General features: G+C 39.9%; 1 protein-coding gene across 1 annotated transcript in view; it reads left to right on the forward strand.

Annotated features, from left to right (window-relative positions):
• CDH11 (cadherin 11, type 2, OB-cadherin (osteoblast)) overlaps positions 1-26,101 on the forward strand; it is a 91,311-nt gene extending 65,210 nt beyond the window's left edge. The window contains exons 8-12 of the mRNA XM_010851099.1: positions 4,629-4,765; positions 5,791-5,924; positions 6,150-6,267; positions 21,997-22,248; positions 24,775-26,101. Of these exons, the coding sequence (XP_010849401.1) occupies positions 4,629-4,765; positions 5,791-5,924; positions 6,150-6,267; positions 21,997-22,248; positions 24,775-25,271 (1,138 nt within the window). The 3' untranslated portion in view covers positions 25,272-26,101. The remainder of the gene's footprint in view (positions 1-4,628; positions 4,766-5,790; positions 5,925-6,149; positions 6,268-21,996; positions 22,249-24,774) is intronic.
• The last annotated feature ends 291 nt before the right edge of the window (positions 26,102-26,392 follow it).

Consider the following 26,392-nt stretch of genomic DNA (forward strand, 5'->3'; position numbering starts at 1 on the left):
GACAGGGAAATAGATGGGGAAACAGTGGAAACAGTGTCAGACTTTACTTTTTTGGGCTCCAAAATCACTGCAGATGGTGACTGCAGCCATGAAATTAAAAGACGCTTACTCCTTGGAAGGAAAGTTATGACCAACCTAGATAGCATATTGAAAAGCAGAGACATTACTTTGCCAACAAAGGTCCGTCTAGTCAAGGCTATGGTTTTTCCAGTGGTCATGTATGGATGTGAGAGTTGGACTGTGAAGAAGGCTGAGCGATGAAGAATTGATGCTTTTGAACTGTGGTGTTGGAGAAGACTCTTGAGAGTCCCTTGGACTGCAAGGAGATCCAACCAGTCCATTCTGAAGGAGATCAGCCCTGGGATTTCTTTGGAAGGAATGATGGTAAAGCTGAAACTCCAGTACTTTGGCCACCTCATGTGAAGAGTTGACTCACTGGAAAAGACTCAGATGCTGGGAGGGATTGGGGGCAGGAGGAGAAGGGGACGACAGAGGATGAGATGGCTGGATGGCATCACTGACTTGATGGACGTGAGTCTCAGTGAACTCCGGGAGTTGGTGTTGGACAGGGAGGCCTGGGGTGCTGCAATTCATGGGGTTGCAAAGAGTCGGACACGACTGAGTGACTGATCTGATCTGAGGAGCTTGATAGCACCTTTAAACTACTTAAAAATTTTCATGGTGTTAATTTTAAACTAATTAGCTCTGCCCTAGGATATTGAGGTACATTAGCAGCATTTTCGGAGAAGGCAATGGCATCCCACTCCAGTACTCTTGCCTGGAAAATCCCATGGACAGAGGAGCCTGGTAGGCTGCAGTCCATGGGGTCGCTAAGAGTCAGGCACGACTGAGTGACTTCACTTTCACTTTTCACTTTCATGCATTGGAAAAGGAAATGGCAACCCACTCCAGTGTTCTTGCCTGGAGAATCCCAGGGATGGGGGAGCCTGGTGGGCTACAGGGTCGCACGGAGTTGGACACACCTGAAGCGACTTAGCAGCAGTAGCATTTTAGAAGTGGTGACGTAAAAACACATGAACAACCGCTCATTTCCTTGGCACCTCATTATTTCTGGGGATCCACATCTGTGATTGGTTATTTGGGTCATATTTTCATTTGAATGAAATGAATGAATGAAGGCATTTTTCATGTCTATAATTATCCAAAGATGCTCATTACTGCCCTTGAACCAACTTCCCTCAACCACTCAGGTCCTAGTTGTTAGAACTACCAAACAATTCATAGAAAAACTTTTAAAGTTTTTTATTCGGTAAGCTTTCTAGCCAGACTGCCTACTTTCCTGAGTGCTTATTTTTACCTTTAAGGGCATTTGTGTCCTTGGACATACAGGTAGGGCCTTATAGTGTCACCCAAACTCTTAGCTGCTTAGAAATTTTTGCAAATCTTTCTTCTCAGACTCTGTAGCATTAGAGACCCTTTCTTTACCATTGCCTTCCTAAAATATTCTTTCGTCTTAGCTTCATTGCCAGTAACCTCTTCATGCCTCAGACATACGTGGTGTCTTTGCTAGTTTTCCATCCCAGCCCAGTCACTGGGGACTCCCTGAGACTCAACCTTTGACCTCAGGTTTTCTTTCTCCCTGTGTCCATTTATTTATAGTTTCATTCCATTCTGCTGTTTAAATTGAGTTAATGCTCCAGATTTTCTACCTCTAGACTGATCTTTCTCCCTGACTCTAATTCTGTACTTTTTCTGCTATCTGCTGTGCATTTTTACCCACTTCCTTTTCCCTTCCCTCGCTCATTCATTAGAAAGATATTTTTGAGCCTATGCACCTTGTGACATACTTTAAAAAGAAGAAGAAGAAGATCAGCTCTTCTCGTAACTTTGTGAAACCTATGATAGACTTGAATCTTTCCTCTCTGGCATGGCAGCGTAGCCCTAGTAGAATTTAAGTCTCTCCTTCCTGCTAAGTTGACTTTGTTTTAGTATTTCCCAGTGCCTCCCTCTCTGTGACACTCATGCTAAAAATTCTCTAGGACTCTCCCAGCTTCCCACAGATCCCCAAATATCAACTCAATCTTACTGGTTCTGTCTTTATCACATGGCCTTTCATTCCCTCTGTCACTCCTACACCGAACTCTTTTATCACCTCATATTCCTTAAAAAGTACATCAACTCCTTAAGTTTCCACTGCTCCTTCCCCCACTCTCACTAGCTCAGCCCACCTTGCCCCCCGTATCGTGTTCATCATCCTGATGGTCTGATTCAGTCTGTTTTTCCTCTGATGGAAAGCCCTTCGTGATTTTTTCACTGGATGAAAGTCATACTCTGTAGACTGACATTCAAGAGCTTCCATGGTCTACCCAGTGCACATTAGCAGTGACAACAGCAAAAATCATAGCAGCTGTATTTGTTGTTGTGTTGACTGTGTGAGGCACTGGGTTGTACATCTTCAACATCTGTTGTTTCATGTCATCCTCACAGAAGACCTGAGAGTTGGGAACTATTAATATTCTAGTTTAAATGATAAGTAAGCTGAGATTTAAAGAACTTAAGTGGCTTCTCCAATATCACTTGATGTATATACAGTGGGGACATGAACTTGTACCTAGGACTTTACAAAACCAAAATCCATGTGCTCCACTTGTATAGAATAACACTTTGTTAATTATCTTTCTTCCCATGAGCCTGTCTTGTCATGTCAAGTAGATAGTAAACTCCCTGGAGTCAGGGAAAATATGTTATTTTTTTCTCTTTTTTTCACATAGAGCTCTACTTAGGGTTCAGTCAGCTCAATCACTGAGCTTCTACTGACATTTATGAGGTGTGTGGTAGTTTATCTTCTGTTTTATCACCGGGGAAGGGGACTCATCATTCCATTCCCATAGGGAGCTGTGAAGTCAACGGTATCATGGATGAGCTCATGTTTTATGTTTTATGAAGTGCTGCTCCATACTTATTTCCTCTTTCTTGGAAATAACATGATCTAGAACTGGAAGATCCAGGTTCTAATATTGGCTCCCCAGAAACCAGGAGATAGGTCATTTGCAAATCCCATCATTTATAAATTGAAGAGATTAAACTCTGTGACACCCAGGGTCTTTGCTATCTCTTTGTAATATTATTTGGTTGTATGGCTCTCAGTGAATGCCTTTAGACATATGTACAGCTGGCCGTCTTTAGCCATGGATTCTGCATTGATGGGTTCCATATTGATGGATTCAATCAACTGCAGATCCAAAATATTTTGCAGGAAAAAAGCCCAGAAAGGTTCCAAAAAGCATAACTTGATTTGTGGAACACCAGCAACTACTTACATAGCATTTACATTATATTAAGTATTTTAGTAATCTAGAGATAATTTAAAGTGTACAGGAAGATATGTGTTGGTTATATGCACATATTACACCATTTTATATAAGAGACTTGAGCATCCATGGGTTTTGGTATCCTCAGGGATCCTGGATCCAGTCCCCCATGGAAGTCAATGGACAACTGTCAACACTTATTAGAGCCGAGTCTCTAGTACATTGGGAGAAGGCAATGGCACCCCACTCCAGTACTGTTGCCTGGAAAATCCCATGGATGGAGGAGCCTGGTAGGCTGCAGTCCATGGGGTCACTAAGAGTTGGACATGACTGAGTGACTTCACTTTCACTTTCCACTTTCATGCATTGGAGAAAGAAATGGCAACCCACTACAGTGTTCTTCCTGGAGAATCCCATGGATGGAGAAGCCTGGTGGGCTGCAGTCCATGGGGTTGCACAAAGTTGGACGCGACTGAAGCGACTTAGCAGCTCAGCAGCTCTAGTACATTATCCTGGGCAAGTTATTTTACCTTATGACACCTCAGTAAAGACCATTCCTCTTGACCATATTCTACCTCACCTTGCCCTGTAATATTCTAGAAATTACTCTGTCTTATTTTAGAAAAAAGCAAATTTTCTAGTGGACTGGAGTAGCTGAAACCTTCCAACTATGGTGTTAGGCTTAGTAGGGGGTCATTAAAGTGTGGGGAGGATGCTCTACAAATGAATGGCCAAGCCTGCTTTACATATTTCACAAAGGAATTCAGAACCAAGCTACCTGGAGAACCGCTAAAACCAAATACATTGAATACATTTACTCAAACTGTAGTTATCATTTTCCTTTAAGTATGGAGAAAACTGATTTTTTTCTAGACTGTGAATGATCTTTGATGATAACTTTAGGTAAACTTAAAAGTATTTAATATTTCATATGCAAAAATCTGGCAGAAGTTCCATACACTTGTGACTATTTGAGTAGTTTGGGAGCAAGGTAAACCCGCTTCCCAAATGCAGGTTCATAAATATTCAGATGGTGGATGATTGTAGTAAATATGAAGAAATATGCAGCCTGTTATTCCATTTCTCAATCAAATATGCAGCATGTTATTCTGTTTCTCAATCAAATATGCTAAACAGCTCTTTCATTCATTGTCCTGAATAAAGAATTCCAATGTGGCAAAATGATTTCTATAAAAGATTCATGTACGGAGTTTGAAAAGTAAATTTGATTAAAAAGAAAATCTAGCTCAAGCAAGTCATTGAAAAAGTTGCTTTAAATATAGCATGGAGAAAATATTCCAATATTAAGCTGCTTGGAATGTCTCAGTCTAATTGCCTCATTTGCATTCTGCTTAGGTATTCAATCGATCGTCATACTGACCTGGACAGGTTTTTCACTATTAATCCAGAGGATGGTTTTATTAAAACTACAAAACCTTTGGATAGAGAAGAAACTGCCTGGCTCAACATATCAGTTTTTGCATCAGAAATCCGTAAGTATTATCCTAAGGGTTTTGATTCTACTTTGCCAAATAGTATTCCTTCAGACTCTCTATATTCTGGAAAATAGTAGATAGCTGAGATAGAACAAGCTTTTTTTTTTTTTTCAGTCAAATATATTTTTCAATCTTTAAAATTTATTTTTGGTCATCTATCTAGAAAGACATGTAAGCAAATAGAGTTGTTTTCATTTTCTTTGGCAGAACTGGGTACAGGCTTGGCACATGAGCTGATAGCCTGTAGCAGCTTGAAACTCTTCACCACCACCAAAAGATTCCCCACTTTATCCTCAGTTTTGTTTAAACCCAGAGCAGCAGAATCCTTAAAGCCAAGATTTATGGGTTTTTGTTTACCTATGGGGGCTTCCCTGGTAGCTTAGATTGTAAAGAATCTGTCTGCAGTGCAAGAGACTCAGGATCGATCCCTGGGTCAGGAAGATTCCCTGGAAAAGGGAATGGCAACCCACTCCAGTATTCTTTCCTGACAGTTTAATGAACAAGGAGCCTGGCGGCTACAGTCCATGGGGTCACAAACAGTCGAGGACCAGAGATTCTCAAACTTGATCATGCAGTGGATTATCATGAAGGGCTTGTTGTAACAAAGATCTCTGGACCCCACCCTCAGAGCTTCTAACTCAGGTCTTGGGTTGGGTTTGAGAATTTTCATTTCTAACAAATTTCCATATCGTTTGATGCTGTCCTGGAACCCTCCTTTGAGAACTGCTGTTGTTGGACTACACTCTGGGGAGCCAGGCTACACTATAAGCTTTTGGAATTAAACCTCAGCAGAAAGGGAAAAGTGGTGTTATTTCCTACCGGTCTAATGATAGCCTTTATTCTAGGACATCACCCGCACGTTGGACTTGGCATGCTTCGGGGTTTAGGTGACTTTAGTGCCAACAGTGCATTTGCCTGCAGGGCCTGAGTGAAGCTGGACCTCACTCTTTCCTGAGAGTAACCTTGGAGCAACATGGATTCTTCCCTTGCACATGTTTACCATCTGAATTCTCTCCTTCCAGACAACCGGCATCAGGAAGCCAAAGTCCCTGTGGCCATTAGGGTCCTTGACGTTAATGACAATGCTCCCAAGTTTGCTGCCCCCTATGAAGGCTTCATCTGTGAGAGTGACCAGACCAAGCCGCATTCCAACCAGGTAATGCTGCCCTGCCCTGGCTAGGAGCAATCATTTAGGACCAGAGTTTGCTTTTGAGAGCATCCCTTGGAGAAACTTCCCAACTGCCCAAGAAGGCTTCAGAGCCCTGGTTTAGCTCAGAAGCTAAGTTCTCTAAAATCAGGCTTCTTAGCCAGACAGGAATTTTTAAATAAATGATGTGTCAATGTCAGCATGATTTATTTATGGGCCACCTTTCTCTTTCAGCCAATTGTTACAATTAGTGCAGATGACAAGGATGACACAGCCAATGGACCAAGATTTATCTTCAGCCTACCCCCTGAAATCATTCACAATCCAAATTTCACAGTCAGAGACAACAGAGGTTCGTACCAAGGTTCCTGTGTGTTCAGAGAAGTAGAAATGGAAAACAAATGGCTTTTGTATTGCAGAGCACAAGTATTTCCCCCTAATCTTAATAATGCCTTTCTGTTGAAGAACAAACAAGAAATAATAACGCCACCTTTATTTTGAGACACGGGCTCATTTGGTGCATAGGAATAAGTGAGTCTATTTTTATTTTACTCTTTGTTGTTGTTGTTGGCTTTGATATTCATGAAGTGCTGAGGAAACCAAGCGGGGATGCTTACAGGGTCAATATGCAAACAACTTCATTTATTTTTTTTAAGAGGTTGATAAACCCTTTGGGGACAGTATGGCTTTATGAATATTGATATCAAGAAAAGCATTAAAAGAGATTAGTTCAACTTTGTAAGGCAATGTAATCTTTCAGCTGTCTTTCCCTTTCCAGCACAGTTTTAGTGTAGTATGGTTGGGTACAGAGCTTGATACCTAAAGGTGGCTGTAGAATTATTGCCTGAAGGGCATTAGTCTCTCTGCTGTAAACATGGCAAGATTTGATGTGATTTCTACTTCTTATTTCATTAGTCAAGGAGATTCTAGATTTGCAAATTGTTTGCAGTAGTTGTTTTTCGACGTTGTTGTGTAGGCCCAAACAGTTCAGTCCCTAGACAAAGCTGGCAGCAGAGCCAAGATCAAAAAATAAGTTTCTTGACTCCTCTCCAGACTATTTTCATCTGCACCTGCTCCTATAAGCCTGTGACAATGCAAGTCTGTAAAAACAGGAAGACAAATGCTGTGATTCAATATAGGAATAAAAGAAGGATGTGTGGTCCTTCTTCACACCTTTTCATTAGATACATGCTAGCTATGTGGGAGGTTATATATTGATTTCTTGGTGACTGAGATCAGGCTTATAGCTTCTTCAATTAAACTAATTATTATTACTTTCCCCATCACCGTTATCAGTGTTATCAATATTATAAATACCAGTTAGTATGTTCTAGGGGCTTCCCCAGTGACTCAGGGATAAGGAATCTATCTGTAATGCAGGAAATGTAGGCTCGTTCCCTGGGTCGAGAAGACACTCTGGATGGGGAGATGGCAACTCACTGTAGTGTTCTTGCCTGGGAAATCCCCTGGACAAAGGGGCCTGGTGGGCTACAGTCCATGGGGTCGCAAAGAGCCGGACATGACTTAGTGACTAAACAACCATCACGACAAACTATGTTCTAAACACCATGCCAAGATCCTTCCTGCACTCTGTTAAATTTTCTCAACAGTAAGAATTAGTATCATTCCCATTTTGAAGATGAGGAAAATGAGGGACAGGCCATTAAGTAAGTCAGCCACGTGGGAGCGAGACCTAGATTTTAAACCTGGACTTTCAGAAGGCTAGAGGTGACAGCTTGAACCATTGTGCCCTCCTGGGTAAATTATTAAAGCAGAGAAGTGCTTCCCATGCTCCTTGGATTTGAAGGGATATGGTACTTTATTATTACTTCTGGGGCTGATTTGAGCATTTCATTATGATCCTTATATCTGTGTATTCATATAATCCCCAGTTTACATCTGAGGTCTCACTCCTGGATGTATTCCTGGCAACATCCCTATTTATCACTGGACACCTCCTGAAACAGCTGGTGTTTCTAGGCTTTTCTTATTGTGCCAACTTCACCTCCATCACCTGCCTTGTCTTCATTTTATGTGTTCTTTAATATTTAGTTGCTATTAACCCTCTGAAAGCATTATACTAAGACCTATTGTTCTCTGATGCTGCTGCTGTTAAGTCGCTCAGTTGTGTCTGACTATAAATAGTTCACTTTGTCAATACTTTGGGGATGCCATCTATATGTTAAAGGAGATTATATTACCATGGAGAAGCCAACCTACTGCATGATTTGTTTCCCCTGCCCTTTCCTATAAGAAACTAATTCTATGTGGAGCCCCCACTTTTGCACGGAATTGCTACTTTTTAAGAAAAATGCCTTTATTAACTATGGCAAACAGTTAATGAAAACTCCCATGTTTAGAGCTATTACAAAACCTTAAAGCAAATACAGTCCTATAATTATCATTTAATAGAGTTTCTTTCTACCAGCTCCTAAAAGTAATTACATATTGAAGTAATCCAAAAAGAGTAATCACATTCCACATCCTATTAATAGCCTACTGAGTTACCAAATTTCCCGGCTGAGACTGTTTTCCATAGAAAACATGAGATAATGGTTTATAGCATGCTGAGTAAAAGCATCAGCTTTCTCTCTCCTTGAGTGTTTACCTCCATTATGCCATGTAAATAATCAGGATTGTGTTTGCCTAAACTCCGTGGAAGCATTCGGCCTCTTTAAAAATACAAGAGGGGAAGCCATCTTAATACACAGGAGCCTTTTATTTCATATTTTATCTTACTCCGTTCTACAGCACGGGAGCTTCAAAGACAACTCAGCAGGGAGCCGGGAAGTAGAGCACTGGTAACTCTTTGACATCCGAGTCCATCTTTGGCTATTAATATCAAGAGTGGTGCTGTTTGGGGAGATGAAGAGCTGATCCACCCAGGCTTTGAGATGCATTTAGTTTGAAAATACTAGACTTATGGCACCTTTTAAAAACATGAGGAACATGTAATGAATAAGAAAAGCACAAAGAAAAAAATACTGAGAATAGCACCTCTCGTGTATGTAGCTCTTCACTGGTTTATAAAGCTTTCTAATTGCCATTTAATTCCTAAACAGCCCCAGAAAGTAGGCATTTTGGATATTTTTGTCCCCATTTCCTAGATGAGGAAGGAATATGAAAAGTCAGAAGATTCAGAGACTTGCCTAAGGTCACCCTGCCAAGAAATAAATTGACCTAGAATGCTTGTGTGTTTACTGAGTTCTGTCAGGTGTAGTAACACTGTACATTATGAATATAGAGCTTGTGTCTCTTCTAATCTCTGATTTTGGAATTATTGTTTAAAAAATCTTTGTTTACCCCGTAATCAAATAACAACAGTATTTTGAAGAGAAAAAGATCTAAAATTCAATTCATCAATCTAGGATTCCAGGGAAAGTATGAAGAGAAAAGGACAAACTGTAATTTTAATCAGCCATGGAAATTATAGTAAAATATATTTGTGAAGGACAAATTTTATAATTTTATTCTACTGCATAATTAACACATATTCCTTGTATGAAAATTAGAAAATACAAACAAGCAGAAATAAACTTAGAAATAATAAAATAACTTGGTAATATACAATCTAAAAATAATCACTGCTAATTTTTATAGCCTTCTAGCTGTTTTCTTGGCATATATTTTGATCTTTAAAAAAAGGCAGCCATAAAATAATGTTCTCTTTTTTCCCTACATAATAATACATGATGTGTATTTTTTAGCATCATTATACTTACGTCAACATATTTTTCCTAAATAACCTCCTGACCTCATTATGAGGGTATATGATATCAGTTGACTATTGTTGGGCAAGCACATTCTTTTCACACACTTTTCTTGTTCAGTTGCTCAGTCCTGTCTGACTCTTTGTGACCCCATGGACTGCAGCACGCCAGGCCTCACTGTCTCTCACCATCTCCTGGAGTTAGCTCAAACTCACGTCCATTGAAATGCCATCCAACCATCTCACCCTCCGTAAAGTGATGTCTTTGCTTTATAATATGCTCTCTAAGGTCTGTCATTGTCATAGCTTCCCTTCCAAGGAGCAAGCATCTTTTACTTTCATGACTGCAGTCATCCTCCACAGTGATTTTGGAACCCAAGAAAAGAAAATCTGTCACTGTTTCCACTTTCTCCACTTCTGTTTGCCATGAAGTGTTGGGATCAGATGCTGTGCCAGCTATTTCACTCTCCTCTTTCACCCTCATCAAGAGGCTCTTTAGTTCCTCTTCACTTTCTGGCATTAGAGTGGTATCATCTGAGGTTGTTGATATTTCTCCCAGCAATCTTGATTCCAGCTTATGCTTCACCCAGCCTGGCATTTCACATGATGTACTCTTCATATAAATTAAGTGAGCAGGGTGACAATATACAACCTCGCCTCACTCCTTTCCCAATTTTGAACCAATCTGTTGTTGCATGTCCAGTTCTAACCGTTGCTTCCTGACCTGCATACAGGTTTCAGAGGAGGCAGTAAGGTGGTCTGATATTCCCATCTCTTTAATAATTTTCCACAGTTTGTTGTGATCCACACAAAGACTTTCACATAGTCAATGAAACAGAAGTAGATGTTTTTCTGGAATTCCCTTGCTTTCTCTATGATCCAAGGAATATTGGCAATTGGATCTCTGGTTCCTTTGCCTTTTCTAAACCCAGCTTGTACATCTGGAAGTTCTTGGTTCACATACTGCTGAAGCTCTGCATAGAGAATTTTGAGCATAACCTTGATAGCATGTCTTATCATACCTACTGCATAATCTCCCCACTGTTTCAATGTTCTTTCAGTCCTGTTTATGCTGTGTTTTTTTTTAAGTTTTTTTTTTCGTTTTAATTTTTTAAGACCAAAACCATTTTGTATTGGGGTGTAGCCAATTGACAGTGTTGTGACAGCTTCAGGTGAATGATGAAGAGATTCAGCCATACATATACGTGTATCCATTCTCCCCCAAACCCCGCTTCCATCCAGGCTGGCACATGTCACTGAGCAGAGTTCCATGTGCTGCACAATAGGTTTTTGTTGGCTATCCATTTTAAATATAGCAGTGTGTACATGACCTTTCAGTTTTTCTGTGTAATATTATTCTTAGCAAGATTTGCCTCATGAAAAATTGACATCAATATTCACTTAGCTTCTCTCTTATATATCACATTTCCCATTCCAACCTTTTATCCTTATGAGATAAATACACAGGCTCCCTTTGTTGGCCATTTTTAAAATGTTATTTAAGAAATAGTCATTTCTAGCTTCTTTGTAACACCATCCTTATTTTCACCTGCATTACATACTGCTAAATTTTATAGATTATCAACATTTTCTATTCTAGTTACTCTCATGAAAGCATCATATTTTTCACTAATGGTTTCACACATATTATGTTAAAATCTAAAATTTGTCCACATTGTTTTCCTTTTATTACTCTTCCTTAGATTTTGGTTTCTTTGTTCCTCCAGATATAATTTAGAACTTTTTTAGGTGCTTGATAAGTATCTTCATGAATTTTGTTGTGTTTACCTTAAATTTACAGATTAATTTAAAAACTAAGAATTTTAAAGTATTCTTCCTATCCAGAAGCATGATCTGAGTTTCCACTGAATCTGTTCTCTTTTTAATTACCATAAGGGATATTTTATAGTTTTCTTCATTTTTGTTCTTAGTATTTCTTATTAAGATAATGACTAGCTACTTTATATTTTGGATGCTGTCCTAGGGTAGATTTTTTAAATTATGTATATTTTATAAGTGACAATTTTTAGTATAAACTATAGCTATTTTACTTAGTTCATTTATTATTGGACACTGAGAAGTTATTAATATAACTTCTCAGCTATTTTCCTAGGTTTTCTAGGGAAACAACTACATAAAAATTAAATAATGACAATTTGCTTCATCTTTTTTAAAAAAAAATTGGGTTTTTTTGACAAACTGCATAGATTTGTGCTTTATGTGTTAAATAATAGCAATAATAATGGCTTTACTTGTTAATTTAATGGGTATATTATTTCTAGAGTTTTATTGTTAAGCATAATATTGATTGTTAGATTAAAATTAAGATTTGTGTTGTGTGTATTTTAGGAAGCTTCCTTTCCATTTTAATTTTATTTTAAAAAACAGATGTTCAGTTTTTAACACAATTTTTGGATACTAATAATAAGATAGTATGATTTTGACCCCTGACCTAATTGATACATTAAATTGAAATATCCTGATTTTGAACTTCATATTTCTAATTTCCAAACCTCTATTCCACATAATGATAAAATGTAGAGGAAAGAGCAAGGGTTAAAGATTAAATGTTGGCTGTAGCAGCGAGTGAGATATAGTCCCATGTATCAGGAGATTCCTAAAGCACACGCAGCAAAGTTAGCTGTTTCGTGAAAGCGCAGGTGATTTTGGTAGTGACTGTCCGTGACCTCCTGCAGAGGAGCTGTAACCCTCACGGCGGCCTCCAAACAGGCTGACTCTACTCGTGCCCCCATGTAACTTAACTTGCCCCCACTGATAATGTCTTTCTTTTTTAAATTCTCCTATGGGTCTCCATTTCCTATGACTTTAACTGAAACTTTATAGCCTAGTGAGCAAGAAATGATATGACCTACTTCCCATAAACTTTGGGTCTATCATCTCCTTTCTCTTGTTACCGTAAACCATGCTCCAGAAACTTCAAACCATCTTTATTTTCCCAAATACGCTGTGTTCTCACATGCCCATGCTTTTGTTCTGTGGAAATGTATCCCCGTCCCTGCCTATTATACCTCCTCTTTCAAGTCGCGTAGTAAATGAAGTCTCTTAGGTGAAGCTCTGTTGGGCATCCCAGCCCATCCCTGGATGCTACGTCCTCTGTGCTCCAGGAACACTGCACTAACCTCTAGTGTTTTTTTAATCACTCTGCGTTCTAAGCATACGTTTCTCTGTCTCTCTCCCATTAGAATACGAGCTCTGGCATCCCAAAACTTAAAAAAAAAGTGGGTTGACCAAATGCATGAATTAAAGTGGAAAAAGTAGATAGAAAGACATGCAATGTGCTTCAGTCATTTTGGGGGTTAGTTATTATTGTGGAAAAATGATTATGTTATGAGATAAGCTCCAGGCTAAAAAAGACAACCCTTCTTTCTCTGTTGGAAAGTTCTGAAGGAGTCAGTACCAGATCAGCCACCCCTTCCATCCCTTTATCCTTTCATCATATATTATTGCACAAAGTGATATTGGACATCTAAGGTCTGGATCCAGGAAGAGATGACTTTCAAATGTATTAAATTTGTAAGTATATTATCTAATATGCACCAAGTTGCAGATCAAATGAGTTCTGATACATGATACATTCAGAGTTAAGTTTACACTGCTAAAAAATCAAATTAAAAAAAAATAGAACAACTAGGAATAAAAGCACCATATGACCCAGCAATCCCACTCCTAGGCATATAGCTCAAGGAAACGAAAATTGAAAGAGACACATGTATCTCATTGTTCATTGCAGCACTATTTCAATAGCTAGAACATGGAAGCAACCTAGATGTCCATCGACAGATGAATGGGTAAAGAATTGTGGTATATAGACACAATGGGATATTACTCAGCCATAAAACGGAATGCATTTGAGTCAGTTCTAATGAGGTGGATGAACCTAGGACCTATTATACAGAGTGAAGTGAGTCAGAAAGAGAAAGATAAATACCATATTCTAACACATATATATGGAATCTAGAAAAATGGTACTGAAGAATTTATTTACAGGGCAACAGTGGAGAGAAACAGACATAGAGAATAGACTTATGGACATAGGGAGAGGGGAGGAGAGGGTGAGATATATGGAGAGAGTAACATGGAAACTTACATTACCATATGTAAAATAGAGAGCCAATGGGAATTTGCTGCATGGCTCAGGAAACTCAAACAGGAGCTCTGCATCAACCTAGAGGGATGGGGAGGGAGATGGGAGGGAGCTTCAAAACGGAGGGGACATATGTATGCCTATGGGTGATTCATGTTGAGGTTTGACAAAAAAAGAGCAAAATCCTGTAAAGCAATTATCCTTCAATAAAAAATAAATTAATTAAAAATATTCTTAAAAATAGAACAAAAAAAGTTTGTATGGAAAGCAGGTTTGGCTGGGTAAGAAAAGATAGCCAAGACAGATTCATCCTGATTAGACCAACTGGCAAACATCTTTCTTCTTCTTTTTTTTTTTTTTTGGTCTAAACGAATGACAATTCTTTTTCTGATGAGCAGCACCAAAAAACATCCAAATATGCTTCTAGCTTTTCACTTTTATAATTTAAAGATAATCAAACAGATTTCTGTGGGACTTTCCCCCCTTAATTGCTTCAATATGGAAGATTCTCTGTTGGCAGATCAAAATGGCAGATGGCTTTTAATGCCCTGCCATTTTCACTGTATAAATAATTATGTTCCTTTTCTGCCTGAAATTCACTGCTGTGGTTTGTCCAACACAGAACACAATTTGTCTGGAAACCCACCCCCTCCTCAACCTTAAAGAAGGAGAAATAGGTTTTCGGTGAATTAGATATATTATTCTTTCAAGGTTCACTCTGGTCAGTGACTTAACCCTTGGGATTTCTCAACTCATTAAAAGACCCTAAATGTTTATCTCCCACTGAATTCCTTGGTAGTTTTCCTTTTCTAAAACCAGGAAATACGTTCCTTTCTCCCTCCCTATCACCAAGAGAAAATTATCCTCTAACAAAAGTGGAAGGAGAGTTGATTCTCAGGAATGTGATAAACTACAACCTGAAAAGTCTGTTGACACCAACAAAGAGCGCACACTTAGATGCTCCTATACACATCAGGTCAGTTCAGTCCAGGTCAGTCGTATCCAACTCTTCGTGACCCCATGGACTGCGGCATGCCAAGCCTCCCTGTCCATCACCAACTCCTTGCTCAAACTTGTGTCCATCAAGTCAGTGATGCCATCCAACCATCTCATCCTCTGTCATCCCCTTCTCCTCCTGGCTTCAATCTTTCCCAGCATTAGGGTCTTTTCCAATGCGTCAGCTCTTTGCATCAGGTGGCCAAAACATTGGAGCTTCAGCTTCAGCATCAGTCCTTCCAATGAATATTCAGGACTGATTTCCTTTAGGATTGACTGGTTTGATCTCCTTGCTGTCCAAGGGACTCTCAAGAGTTTTCTTCAACACCACAGTTCAAAAGCATCAAATCTATGTGCGTATATACATGCACATAGGCAGTTATTCCCGTGTTATTTGTTGTGTTTTGAATTTTGAATCTCAGTATCAGAGATAAAATTAAAAGATCATAATCCCCCTTCCTCTGTAAGATGTAGGCCTTCATTTACAGGGGAGACATAGCCTTCTGAGTCTTGGATCAAACAATTTTCTACATTAATATTTTAAGGCTAGTCTCATAGAATTTACCTCACTGTAGCATTTCCATCATTCCAAAATTTTAGAAAAATAATAGATTTCTTTTTACACCTGGATACTGGTTTGTTTTTGAAGGTGTGTGTGTTTCTGGAAATGCTATGGGAAGAGAAATGTTGCACATAGTTCAAAATTTCTTTGGGGTTAAGTAGGTGGAAGTAACAAAGAATAAGTTTTGCACATATTAGCAGCTCAATAAATGTTACTTAATTAAATCTGACTCACCCAAAATAATAAGAAAAAATTATGAGATAAAGAGATGATATTTTCCAGGAACAAAATCTATAATATAGATAGAGGCAGTGATGATCAAGTTGGGTTCAAAAGTACAAAGTGGGAGAAGATAGGCAGTCTGGAAACTGATGGCAAGCTATTAAGTCAGTAAAATCTGACTGTGTGGAAAAGCCAAATGGATGCTGAATGTAATGACAGAAACCTCCTTCAACTGTTTATTTTTCTAGCTCACAAAACACTGCTGACCAAACAAAGATGAATAAGCAAGGTTCTTGCCTTCAAGGATGTTACTGTCCATTGGAGAAGACACACATTCAAATAGTTGTCATAGATTGTGAAATATTCAATATGAGCAATGACTACAGGTAGATAGGTGGCTCATACAGTGTTTAGAAAGACAATAAAAGATATATACAGAAGCTATTAAGTTTACCTTTAAGCATTAGTCATCTCAGAAAGTTAATGCTGCAAACTTTAAAAACATTATTTGAAATTTCTATTATTTCAGTCCCTCCCTCAGATTCAAGGTGTCACAAATACTGCCATCAAAAATTAAAATTATTTTTTCAAAAATCACAAATGTAAATGGGTACCAAAAACTCTAAATAACTAGACTTTTCAATGATGTCTTTTGTACAATAATTCTGTAGCATGTGTCTTTCTGAAATTTTAAAAGTTTGAAGCTTCACTAAATACTTTTGGGACACACTTTATATATATATATATATATTTTTTCATTATCCTGATAGAGCTATTGCCACATATATAAGGAAAGTAGAAAAGACCCTGCTGCTGCTGCTAAGTCACTTCAGTCGTGTCTGACTCTGTGCAACCCCATAGACGACAGCCCACCAGGCTCCCCCGTCCCTGGGATTCTCCAGGCAAGAACACTGGAGTGGGTTGCCATTTCCTTCTCCAATGCATGAAGGTGAAAAGTGAAAGTGAAGTCGCTCAGTTGTGTCTGACTCTTCGCAACCCCATGGACTGCAGCCTACCAGGCTCCTCCATCCATGGGATTTTCCAGGCAAGAGTAGAGGAACATAATCACATCATGATTATTCTGCTAGGGACTGCATAACTGTCTTCAAGTGTGTGGAAGCTTTTAATGGGGTGGATGGATTTAGTTTGTTGCTAAAGTTGGAGCAGAAAGGGTAAATTAGGTAGATTTAGGTCAGAAGTGAATTAAATAAGAGCAAGGCTTGGCCTAGATCTTTTGCAGTCTCAAGAGATGGGCTCTAGTAGGATGCAGACAGTGTCTGTCTGCACAGGCTAAGTATTAATATCTCTGATCAAGTTGATCAGTAGGGGGATCTTTAGCTTTGGAGCAGAGAGGGACAGAGGAAAAGAAGTGGTAAGGAAGAGTGTCTTAAGATGCTCTTTAGGGCACTATTCTCTCACTTTAGGCCAAGCCTCTCTTCTGACATCATGATGAGGGCAGAAAGTACTAAATCCTTTGCTGCAGTGATTCCTCTTTTCAGGTTGCTATGCCCATATATGGCTTCCCTGGTGGCTCAGATGGTAAAGAGTCTCCCTGCAGTGCGGGAGACCCAGGTTCGATCCCTGGGTCGGGAAGATCCCCTGGAGAAGGAAATGGCAACCCCCTCAGTATTCTTGCCTGGAAAATCCCATGGACAGAGGAGTCTGAAAGGCTATAGTCCGTGGGGTCACAGAGTCAGACACGACTGAGTTTGCCATTTTGCCCTGGTTGTTTTTCTTTTGGCTAATACAAGACTGGCACCCAGTGCAGTTGACGTATCAAAGGCTGCTTCCCTATCATAATTTTCCCTTTTAATATCCTTTGTATATATCCCTCCCTTGGGTGATATCATCATCATGGCCCTTACGTTTGTATCTCCAAACCGGTACCATGGAGACCATCATTATGAAGAACTTTTACCTTTTGTTAAAGTAATCACAAAGTATACAGATAAAAATAGCATCCAGTTAGGAGTCTAGGTTGTAGACATAAAAATTTGAAACCTGAATTTATTTACCATTAATAGAAATACTACAGTTTGTACAAGACATATACTAGTAATTAATGACCTCATTTGCAAGTTTTTGCCTAAGGTGGCGGCGGGGGAGGGGGGTGGTGGAAAGGAAAGGCTTCTATGTTTGTGGACAGGGAGAAGAATATAAGGTGTCAGGATGAAACACCAAGGTGATTGAAAAACATTTTCTTACCATGGGAAATACCTTACCCAGAACTGAAGAGCATGAACTATCTTCCCACCTCTGAAGGAAGCGCCCTTCTCTGTAGGCAATTGCATTCAAGGCTGCAATGACATTTCTAAGAATTCACTTTCCTCTCTTTGCCAATATGTTTCTCTTCCTCATTAGTCTACTGCACAAAGAGGAGAACTTCCAAAAAGGAATTGATATTTACTGGTCATCTGCAACAGCCTGGCACTGTGCTAAATGCCTTTATGAATGGAATCAAATTTAACCCTAAAAACTATTAATTTCCTGGATGAGAATATAGCAACTTAAGACATTTACCTAATATGTCCAAATGTCAGGCAATTAATATGTAGAAGAGTCATGATTCAAACCCAGATCTGTTGGACCCCAAATACTGAGATTTGCTCTTTGGAAGCTTTATAAAAGAGAATACTTTGCCCACCTGATGTGAAGAGCTGACTCATTAGAAAAGACTGAAGGCAAAAGAAGAGGGTGGCAGAGGGGAGGTTTAGATAGCATCACTGACTCAATGGACGTGAATACGAGCCAACTCCAGGAGACAGCAGGATAGAGGAGCCTGCAGTTCATGGGGTGGCAAAGAGTTGGACACGGCTTAGTGACTTAACAACAACAGTAATAAAGGAGAAGGATTTGAGAAATCTCTTGATGAAAACTTAAAAATTGACAGAACATTTGTCATTTTCTGCCTCATCTTATTAACCATGGAATCAATTTGACACTTCCCTGAAAATATGTCTTACAGAAGCTCTTATTTTTTTTCTTTTGTCACCCATACATCTCAGAAATGTGTATGTCCAAATTGAGGGGACCCTCTCAAAGATGGATATACAGTAGCTGGCTAATTAAAATAATGAGAGAATTTGTAGCCAAACCTAGGATACAAAAATGATTTCCTACAGAGGTTTTATTATTATTGTCAGTTTCATTTTCCATTTATTTTGCTAGAGTTGTTTTTCATGGACTCCCTGACTATAGTGGTTCTTTTTGTTAATAAAGGATCAGTGACCAGAGTGGACAACAAGAAAGACCATCACAGACATGGTGCTGTCTCCTCCAATATGGCCCTCCCTGCAGCACCATCCTCCCATTGGTGCTGATGTCTAGATCTAAAGGGGGGATATTGTATGCATTCAAGCAACAGCAACCACCTAAGTGCCAAGCTAGTCTGGTTAGACACGCTTCTCGTCTAACTATGCCATACCCTACTCCGCACCAGTTCACGAGCTCTGGAGGACCTGGATTCTGGTGCCGGGTTTTCCTATAGAAGGATTCCTGAGCTTCCTGGAAGCACAGCCCAGAGCACAACCAAAGGTTTTTATTATTTGGTCCTAATCGCAACCCCAGGTCTTCCCTGTAGCTCACAGGGTTAAGAGTTCTCCTGCAATGCAGGAGACCACGGTTCAATTCCTGGATCAGAAAGATCCTCTGGAGAAGGGAATGGCAATCCACTCCAGTATTCTTGCCTGGAAAATCCCATGGACAGAGGAGACTGGCAGGGTCCGTGGGGTCACAAAAAGTTGGACATGACTGAGCAACTGTTACTACTAATCGGAACCCCATGAGTCATGCTTGCTATCAACTTGTGTCCTCACTTTAAAGGTGAACAAGTAAGGCTCTGGCAGGACAAATGACTCCTTCTAAAACATGTGTTTGGACCATGCCGAGGAACAGACATTCAGTCCATTTATTTTCCACCTCTCAAACTAACTTAAAATCCATATGTGAAACATTTTTTAAAAGTTCTTGAGATTCTACTGATGAATCACTCAGAAACAATAAACGATTCAGTCAGCTGGGTCCTTTGATGAGCTTTCATTTCATAGTTTCAGTGTGTGTGAGAGGACTCAGCTGTTAGGAATATGAAACATCTTGAATTCACAGGCTGGTGTCCTGCTCAGATATACATGTTTTCCACTAGTGTTTGATTTTCAATTACCTCCATGTGTAAGCCAGCCTGCTGTCATCTGGAGGTACAGTTTTGCATGAATTGCACACTGAAGAGTAGATTTTTAATCCATGGCCTCCACAGGTTTAAAGAAAAATAAAAACACTCAGGTCACGTTCCCACCAAACTGCTCCATGGGTAACAGGATGGGACTCAATAGATGACATCTCTTGGGGGTGTCATTCATATCAGAGAGGTATATTTGACCAAGCAATTTAATTAATTTCTTCATAAATTTTTTCATATTTATTTTTATTCATGATGGCATGGCATTTGTGATATTTCAGATAATTAAAATACAGTAAATGTTTTAACATTTAATTTGTGAAAGTCTTACTTGAATTCAAATAAAATTATGAGAAGGAAAAAATAACATTTGAAGTAATTTATGTATATATGTCAGTTTTTTTGTGTTTGTTAAGCATAGAACAATGGTATAGCCTACAATAGGAAAGAACAGTCAGCAAATGGAATGTTAAGTTTACATTCTATTTGACCAGCTTTTAAAAAAAATCATGATTTTTCATAGTACATATAATTTTTCTCCAGTGATAAGAGCAATATATGCTAATCACACAAACTTCAGAAAATATAGAGAAGAAGGCTGGCAGTTCTGCCCTGTTTTGATTGAGAGATTGGCAGCAAAGGGCAGAAGATCTGTCATTAATAAGATTTGCCAAAAACCAGCCAGTGCACACACCTTAGCTTCTGCAATACTCAGAATATCTATTCAGTCCTAAATGAGACTGAACCTGGTATAGATATTTTTTTTTTACCTCACACAGAAATATGTTACAATTTCTTTAACCTAAACATATGAATTCAGCTTTTAGGTTCTAGGATAATTTTTCCTACCACAAGAGCTAATTCATGGTACTATCAATTCATTCAAAGCAATGGGCCATCATCTTGGTCATAACCTTGCTATAAATTACTGATTCCAACCTCACAAAATGAGGCATGCCATATTGAGTGTGTGTGTGTGTGTGTGTCTGTGTAATTTGATGGAGCGTATTCAAAACTTCCACTGTTTTATAATAGCAATGTTTTCCAAGCACAGAGCATATGGTCTAGAAAAAATCTTTTTGGAGGGTAGAGATATGCAGAAAACATGATGAGGAAGCATTTGGGAATAGGTTACAAAAGATTGGGAAATACATGAAAACCAACATCTGGAACTTGGGTGAAACCTTTCCCAAAACATGGTTACGACATTTGTTCAACAAATATTTGTTGAATGTCTGCTGTGTGTCCAGCACTGGAGGGACTGAGATGAAGCAGATAACAGCCCCTGTTTTCCAGAAGTCCACAGTCTAGGGGAGAACCAAGTATTTTATGCCAACAAATAATGACAGAAGAGTGGGAGACTGATTTTTATAGGAATGTACAGCGTGCTGGGTCCCAACAGAGATGGGGGGAGAGGTCTAGAAAGGAGACTTTGGATTCAGTTTTGAGGCTTGAGAAACTCACTTGTCATGATTAAAGGAACTTTGGGTGGATCGGAGGGCATTTTAAAGCAAAGGGTCAAAGTCAAGGCGTACAAAGAATATGGTGTGCTGGGGAACCATCGTTAAGTTCTGCACAGCAGGCTGAACTGGGTGTGTGGGAAACAGCAGGTGTGAGGCTGGAAGGCAAGGTAAATCTAGATCAGGGAACTATCTGGTGATCCACTGTGTAGATGTGGGCTGTGTTGTGTAAGCAACAGAGAAAACATCATTGTTTTAAGCAGGAATGATATTTTCAACTGGGTAGCTGATGTTGCTTGAATTTTGGAGAAACTGTAAACCTGCTGCTAGGTTTATAAAATATTTTCATTTTAAAGATAACATTTCCCTTTAGGACTTATGAGTGGGTTCGTAGTTTGGGCAAGATTTGAGAGTGGATTAGAAATCTCTCAAAAAACTAACAAAAACTGGCCAAAGGCTTGTCGTGAAGTTGGGAAAGTGCACACTCGCCTATTTAACTGTATCCTTCACTAAGGATACAATGAAGCCTGTACGTCCTTGTATTTGAGGAAAAGGACACACACTCAAACAGAAAATGGTGCCCAGCCACTGAAAGCATTCATATTGACAAAATAAAAAAGAGCCAATTTCTGAATTTTGTTTCCAGATGGGACAAAACTCAGGGATCTTTGTCATGCCAAGTGGCAGCGGCTTCTATAGATGTCTAGACTAAAGAACAAGTGGGGCAGTTCTGGTTGTTAGCCTTGGTGGTGAGAAGAGCACACTCAGATCAGCCAAGCTGAACGGAGCAGGGCGAAGGCTGTGACTCCCTGGCCTTGCTCTCCAAGTGAGCCTTGTCTCCCCTCTTCCACAGATAATACCGCAGGGGTGTATGCCCGGCGAGGAGGGTTCAGTCGGCAGAAGCAGGACTTGTACCTCCTGCCCATCGTGATCAGTGACGGCGGGATCCCTCCCATGAGCAGCACCAACACCCTCACCATCAAAGTCTGTGGGTGTGACGTGAATGGGGTGCTGCTGTCCTGCAACGCAGAAGCCTACATCCTGAACGCCGGCCTGAGCACCGGGGCGCTGATCGCCATCCTTGCCTGCATCGTCATTCTCCTGGGTAAGGGATCTCCCTGGGCACCCGTGGGAAGGGCCTTTCAACCAGATGCCCATCCTTGGCACACATGTATTTCCCAAGTTATATGTGCTATATACTGTGGGTGCAAGTTGGGACAAAAAGAGAAGTGGTATCTGCCTGCTCCTCTATTTCAGGGTATGGCGGGGGGGAGCAGGTGACTAAACAAGCATTAGAGCAGAGTTGGGGGAACTTTGTATTGAGCAAACTGCTGGCATCACCAGACTGCTAGCAGAATACATCTGGGGGCGCCAACAGAGGCCCAGGTAGAACATCAGAATATTTTTCAGGAGAGCAATTTAGGCAGAGATATAGTATATGAACAACCATTTGCCTTACAAGAAGAATGAGAAGAGTTAGAGGTAGAAAGAGTAATTGTGACGTCAAAGACGGTCTATGGAGGACTCAAGGAACTGGATGAACATTGGCCCGGCTGAAGCTGGATCTTGGCTGCCCGCCACCCCCCACCCCAGTTGTCATATGTAATATCTGGGTATATGCCTCAGCTCAGAGGGACCTGGGAGAAGCTTTCCCTGCACTTGCCCACTGAGTTGTGCCCCTCTTCCGCACGTCATCCCATCTATAGTTTACTCTGTAATAGCAGGAAAGCTTCAGGAAGATTGCATCAGTAGTCGCAAAGTCTCAGAACTCATGCATGACAAAAAAGTCAGGATTCAAACCTAAGTATGTCAGACATCAATTTATACGTGTTCCATCATGGTTAGTTGTCTACTGAATGAATTAATGGATCCTCGATGCATAGGGAAGAGCCAACGAGTTGAAATCAGCAAATAGTTAATGAGTATTTTCAGGATACCAGGCCCTGTGTTCAGCCTAGAGGGATAAAGAGCAGAATTATACAAGATCTCAGTGATCAAAAAGTTTATCATCTATTGAGGAAGATAGGCATGAGCAGATAAATACAGAGGCACATGGTGAGCACCATGTTGGGGATATGAACATAACAGGCAGTGGGGGCACAAGAGTAGAAAGTGCCTGACATTGAGTGGGAAGGTAGAGACATCTTCCTGGAGGATGTAACACACCTATCAGATGCTGAGTGTTCTATCTGAGGAAAGGCGCTGGGATGGATGGATAGTCCAAGCAGAGGGGACAGAAAACAGAAATGTTCTGAAAAGTTCATCATCGAGTGGGAGAGGCAGATGTGTGAACAGGGTAACACGTGTCATGGTGATGGCCAGGTGGATACATAGAATGGATACCAGCAGTCCTGTCTGGTATCAGAATGGGATATGAAGAAGGATTTTTGTGATGAAAGATTAAAAGTTATCCAAGCAAAGAAAATGAAAAGGAGTGATCCTGGTGAAGGTGTTGTTAGGAACTAGGCACAGGGGAAAAATACTGCCTAGTGAGCACTGGAAGTCATTCAGAGTCTAGGCAAGTGCACACCCTCATTCTACATCTCACAGTGATGGTGGATCCAAAGAGGCTGTAAGGTCACTTGCCAAGTTCAGTCACAAACATTTTCTGCAGTCTTGCTGAGTATGTAGTTGCTGTTGTTTGGTTGCTAAGTGGTGACTAACTCTTTTATGACCCCATAGACACCATGTGACCCCATGCCAGGCTCCTCTCTCTATGGGGTTTTCCAGGCAAGAATACTGGAGTGGGTTGCCATTTCTTTTTCCAAGGCATCCTCCCGACCCATGTCTCCTGTACTGGCAGGTGGATTCCGTACCACTGAGCCACCAGGGAAGCCCATGTGTTCCAATGAAAGACTGTAGAAGCCTCTTATGGGGAAGTGGGGGGGATTGCCAGAGGAATGAAGCAGTGGCTGAGCTTTCTTTGTAAGCAACTCTGCTCACTTACCTAGATGGCCTGAGTTTGGTGGAATCCCCTCTCTCAGAGAAGAGACAATAACTGGTTTCATCTGGAGTTTCAGCTGACACTGTTTTCTGTTCAAACAAATAGAGAAAATTTGTCATTTGTCTGTTGGGGGTCTTTATAAGCTACCTCTCTTCTATATGGTGGTCTGAAGAGAGTGTAGCCATGCTTATGATACAGTTTCTTATAAAGGTGTAGTGGGTTCAGTGCTGGCCTCACCTCAGAGCTCTTGCAACCTCTTTTAGAACAGGACCTCAGGTCTCTCGTGTCCTCATTTGTAAACTTTGGAGAGGCAGCTGCCTTCCTTTGCAAAAAGAGACAGGCATAACCCACATTTAAGAGGCTGCAGACGGACAGACATATTTAGAATCTTCCTAATTCTTTGGGAAATGACTTCCAAATAGTATCAGATTGATTTGTAAAAAGCTCACCATAGTTCCAACTTGCCACTTTGGATAATAATATTTTCCTGGCAGTGTTTTTGCAGAGGAAGAGACAGGTAGCTTTTGCAAATCTTTGAGGATTCTAGGTAAAGCACTCATTTCATAGACTGGTCCCTGTTCTGAAGCCTGTGTACGCCATGCTTTAAGGTAAGCAGAGTTCCCCTGGGAAGAGAACCCCAGAAGACTGGACTTAACCTTTGCTTCCTTTCTTTGTCTTTCCCTGTAGTTATTGTAGTGTTGTTCGTGACCCTGAGAAGGCAAAAGAAAGAACCACTCATCGTCTTCGAGGAAGAAGATGTCCGTGAGAACATCATCACCTATGATGACGAGGGCGGTGGGGAAGAAGACACAGAAGCCTTTGATATCGCCACCCTCCAGAACCCTGATGGTATCAATGGATTTATCCCTCGCAAAGACATCAAGCCTGAGTATCAGTACATGCCTAGACCTGGGCTGCGGCCAGCGCCCAACAGTGTGGATGTGGATGACTTCATCAACACGAGAATACAGGAGGCGGATAATGACCCGACTGCCCCTCCGTATGACTCCATCCAGATCTATGGTTACGAAGGCAGGGGCTCCGTGGCTGGGTCCCTGAGCTCCTTAGAGTCGGCTACCACAGATTCAGACTTGGACTATGACTACCTACAGAACTGGGGCCCTCGGTTTAAGAAACTAGCGGACTTGTACGGTTCCAAAGACACTTTTGATGACGACTCTTAACAATAACGATACAAATTTGGCCTTAAGAACTGTGTCTGGCGTTCTGAGGAATCTAGAAGATATGTAAACAGGTATTTTTTTAAATCAAGGAAAGGCTCATTTAAAACAAGCAAAGTTTTACAGAGAGGATACATTTAATAAAACTGCAAGGACATCAAAGTGGTAAATACTGTGAAGTACCTTTTCTCACAAAAAGGCAAATATTGAAGTTGTTTATCAACTTGGCTAGAGAAAAACCACTTGGCATACAAAATATTTAAGAGAAGGGGAAGTCTTAATGGTGAACTCACAATGAAGGGAAATTGTTTATGTGTCATGAACAATGAACTCTTTTTTTTTCTTCTTTTTGTTTTTAATCTGTCAAAGATGCTTCCACAAAATTAGAAAGGACAACAGTTCTGAGCTGTAATTTCGCCTTAAACTATGGACACTCTATATGTAGTGCATTTTTAAACTTGAAATATATAATATTCAGCCAGCTTAAACCCATACAATGTATGTACAATACAATGTACAATTATGTCTCTTGAGCATCAATCTTGTTACTGCTGATTCTTGTAAATCTTTTTGCTTCTACTTTCATCTTAAACTAATATGTGCCAGATATAACTGTCTTGTTTCAGTGAGAGGCGCCCTATTTCTATGTCATTTTTAATGTATCTATTTGTACAATTTTAAAGTTCTTATTTTAGTATACATACGAATATCAGTATTCTGACATGTAAGAAATGTTACGGCATCACACTTATATTTTATGAACATTGTACTGTTGCTTTAATATGAGCTTCAATATAAGAAGCAACCTTTGAAATAAAAAGATTCTTTTTTAATTCTGGGTTTGATTCTTAACATTGAAAACAATTAAGTATTTCTAATTACCCATTTATAATTCTAATTTAAGATATTTGTGATCTTTTCATAACCCTATTTATGATCTGTTATAGTCTGCTGATTTTATTGTTTGTTTAAAATTGGATATGTTTTACAAATTTTTTTTTCAGACAAGATTCTGTAACATTGTGTAAAGCCTTTTTGTACATTCTTGGTGTTAGCTTCTTAGGTTTTCTTCATACACATCTTCTATCAAAGAAGGATGCTAAAGATCTAGGTCAGTCTATGAT

The sequence above is a fragment of the Bison bison genome, unplaced genomic scaffold (assembly GCF_000754665.1).
Source record: "Bison bison bison isolate TAMUID 2011002044 unplaced genomic scaffold, Bison_UMD1.0 scf7180017864297, whole genome shotgun sequence".
Taxonomy (NCBI): Eukaryota; Metazoa; Chordata; class Mammalia; order Artiodactyla; family Bovidae; genus Bison; species Bison bison.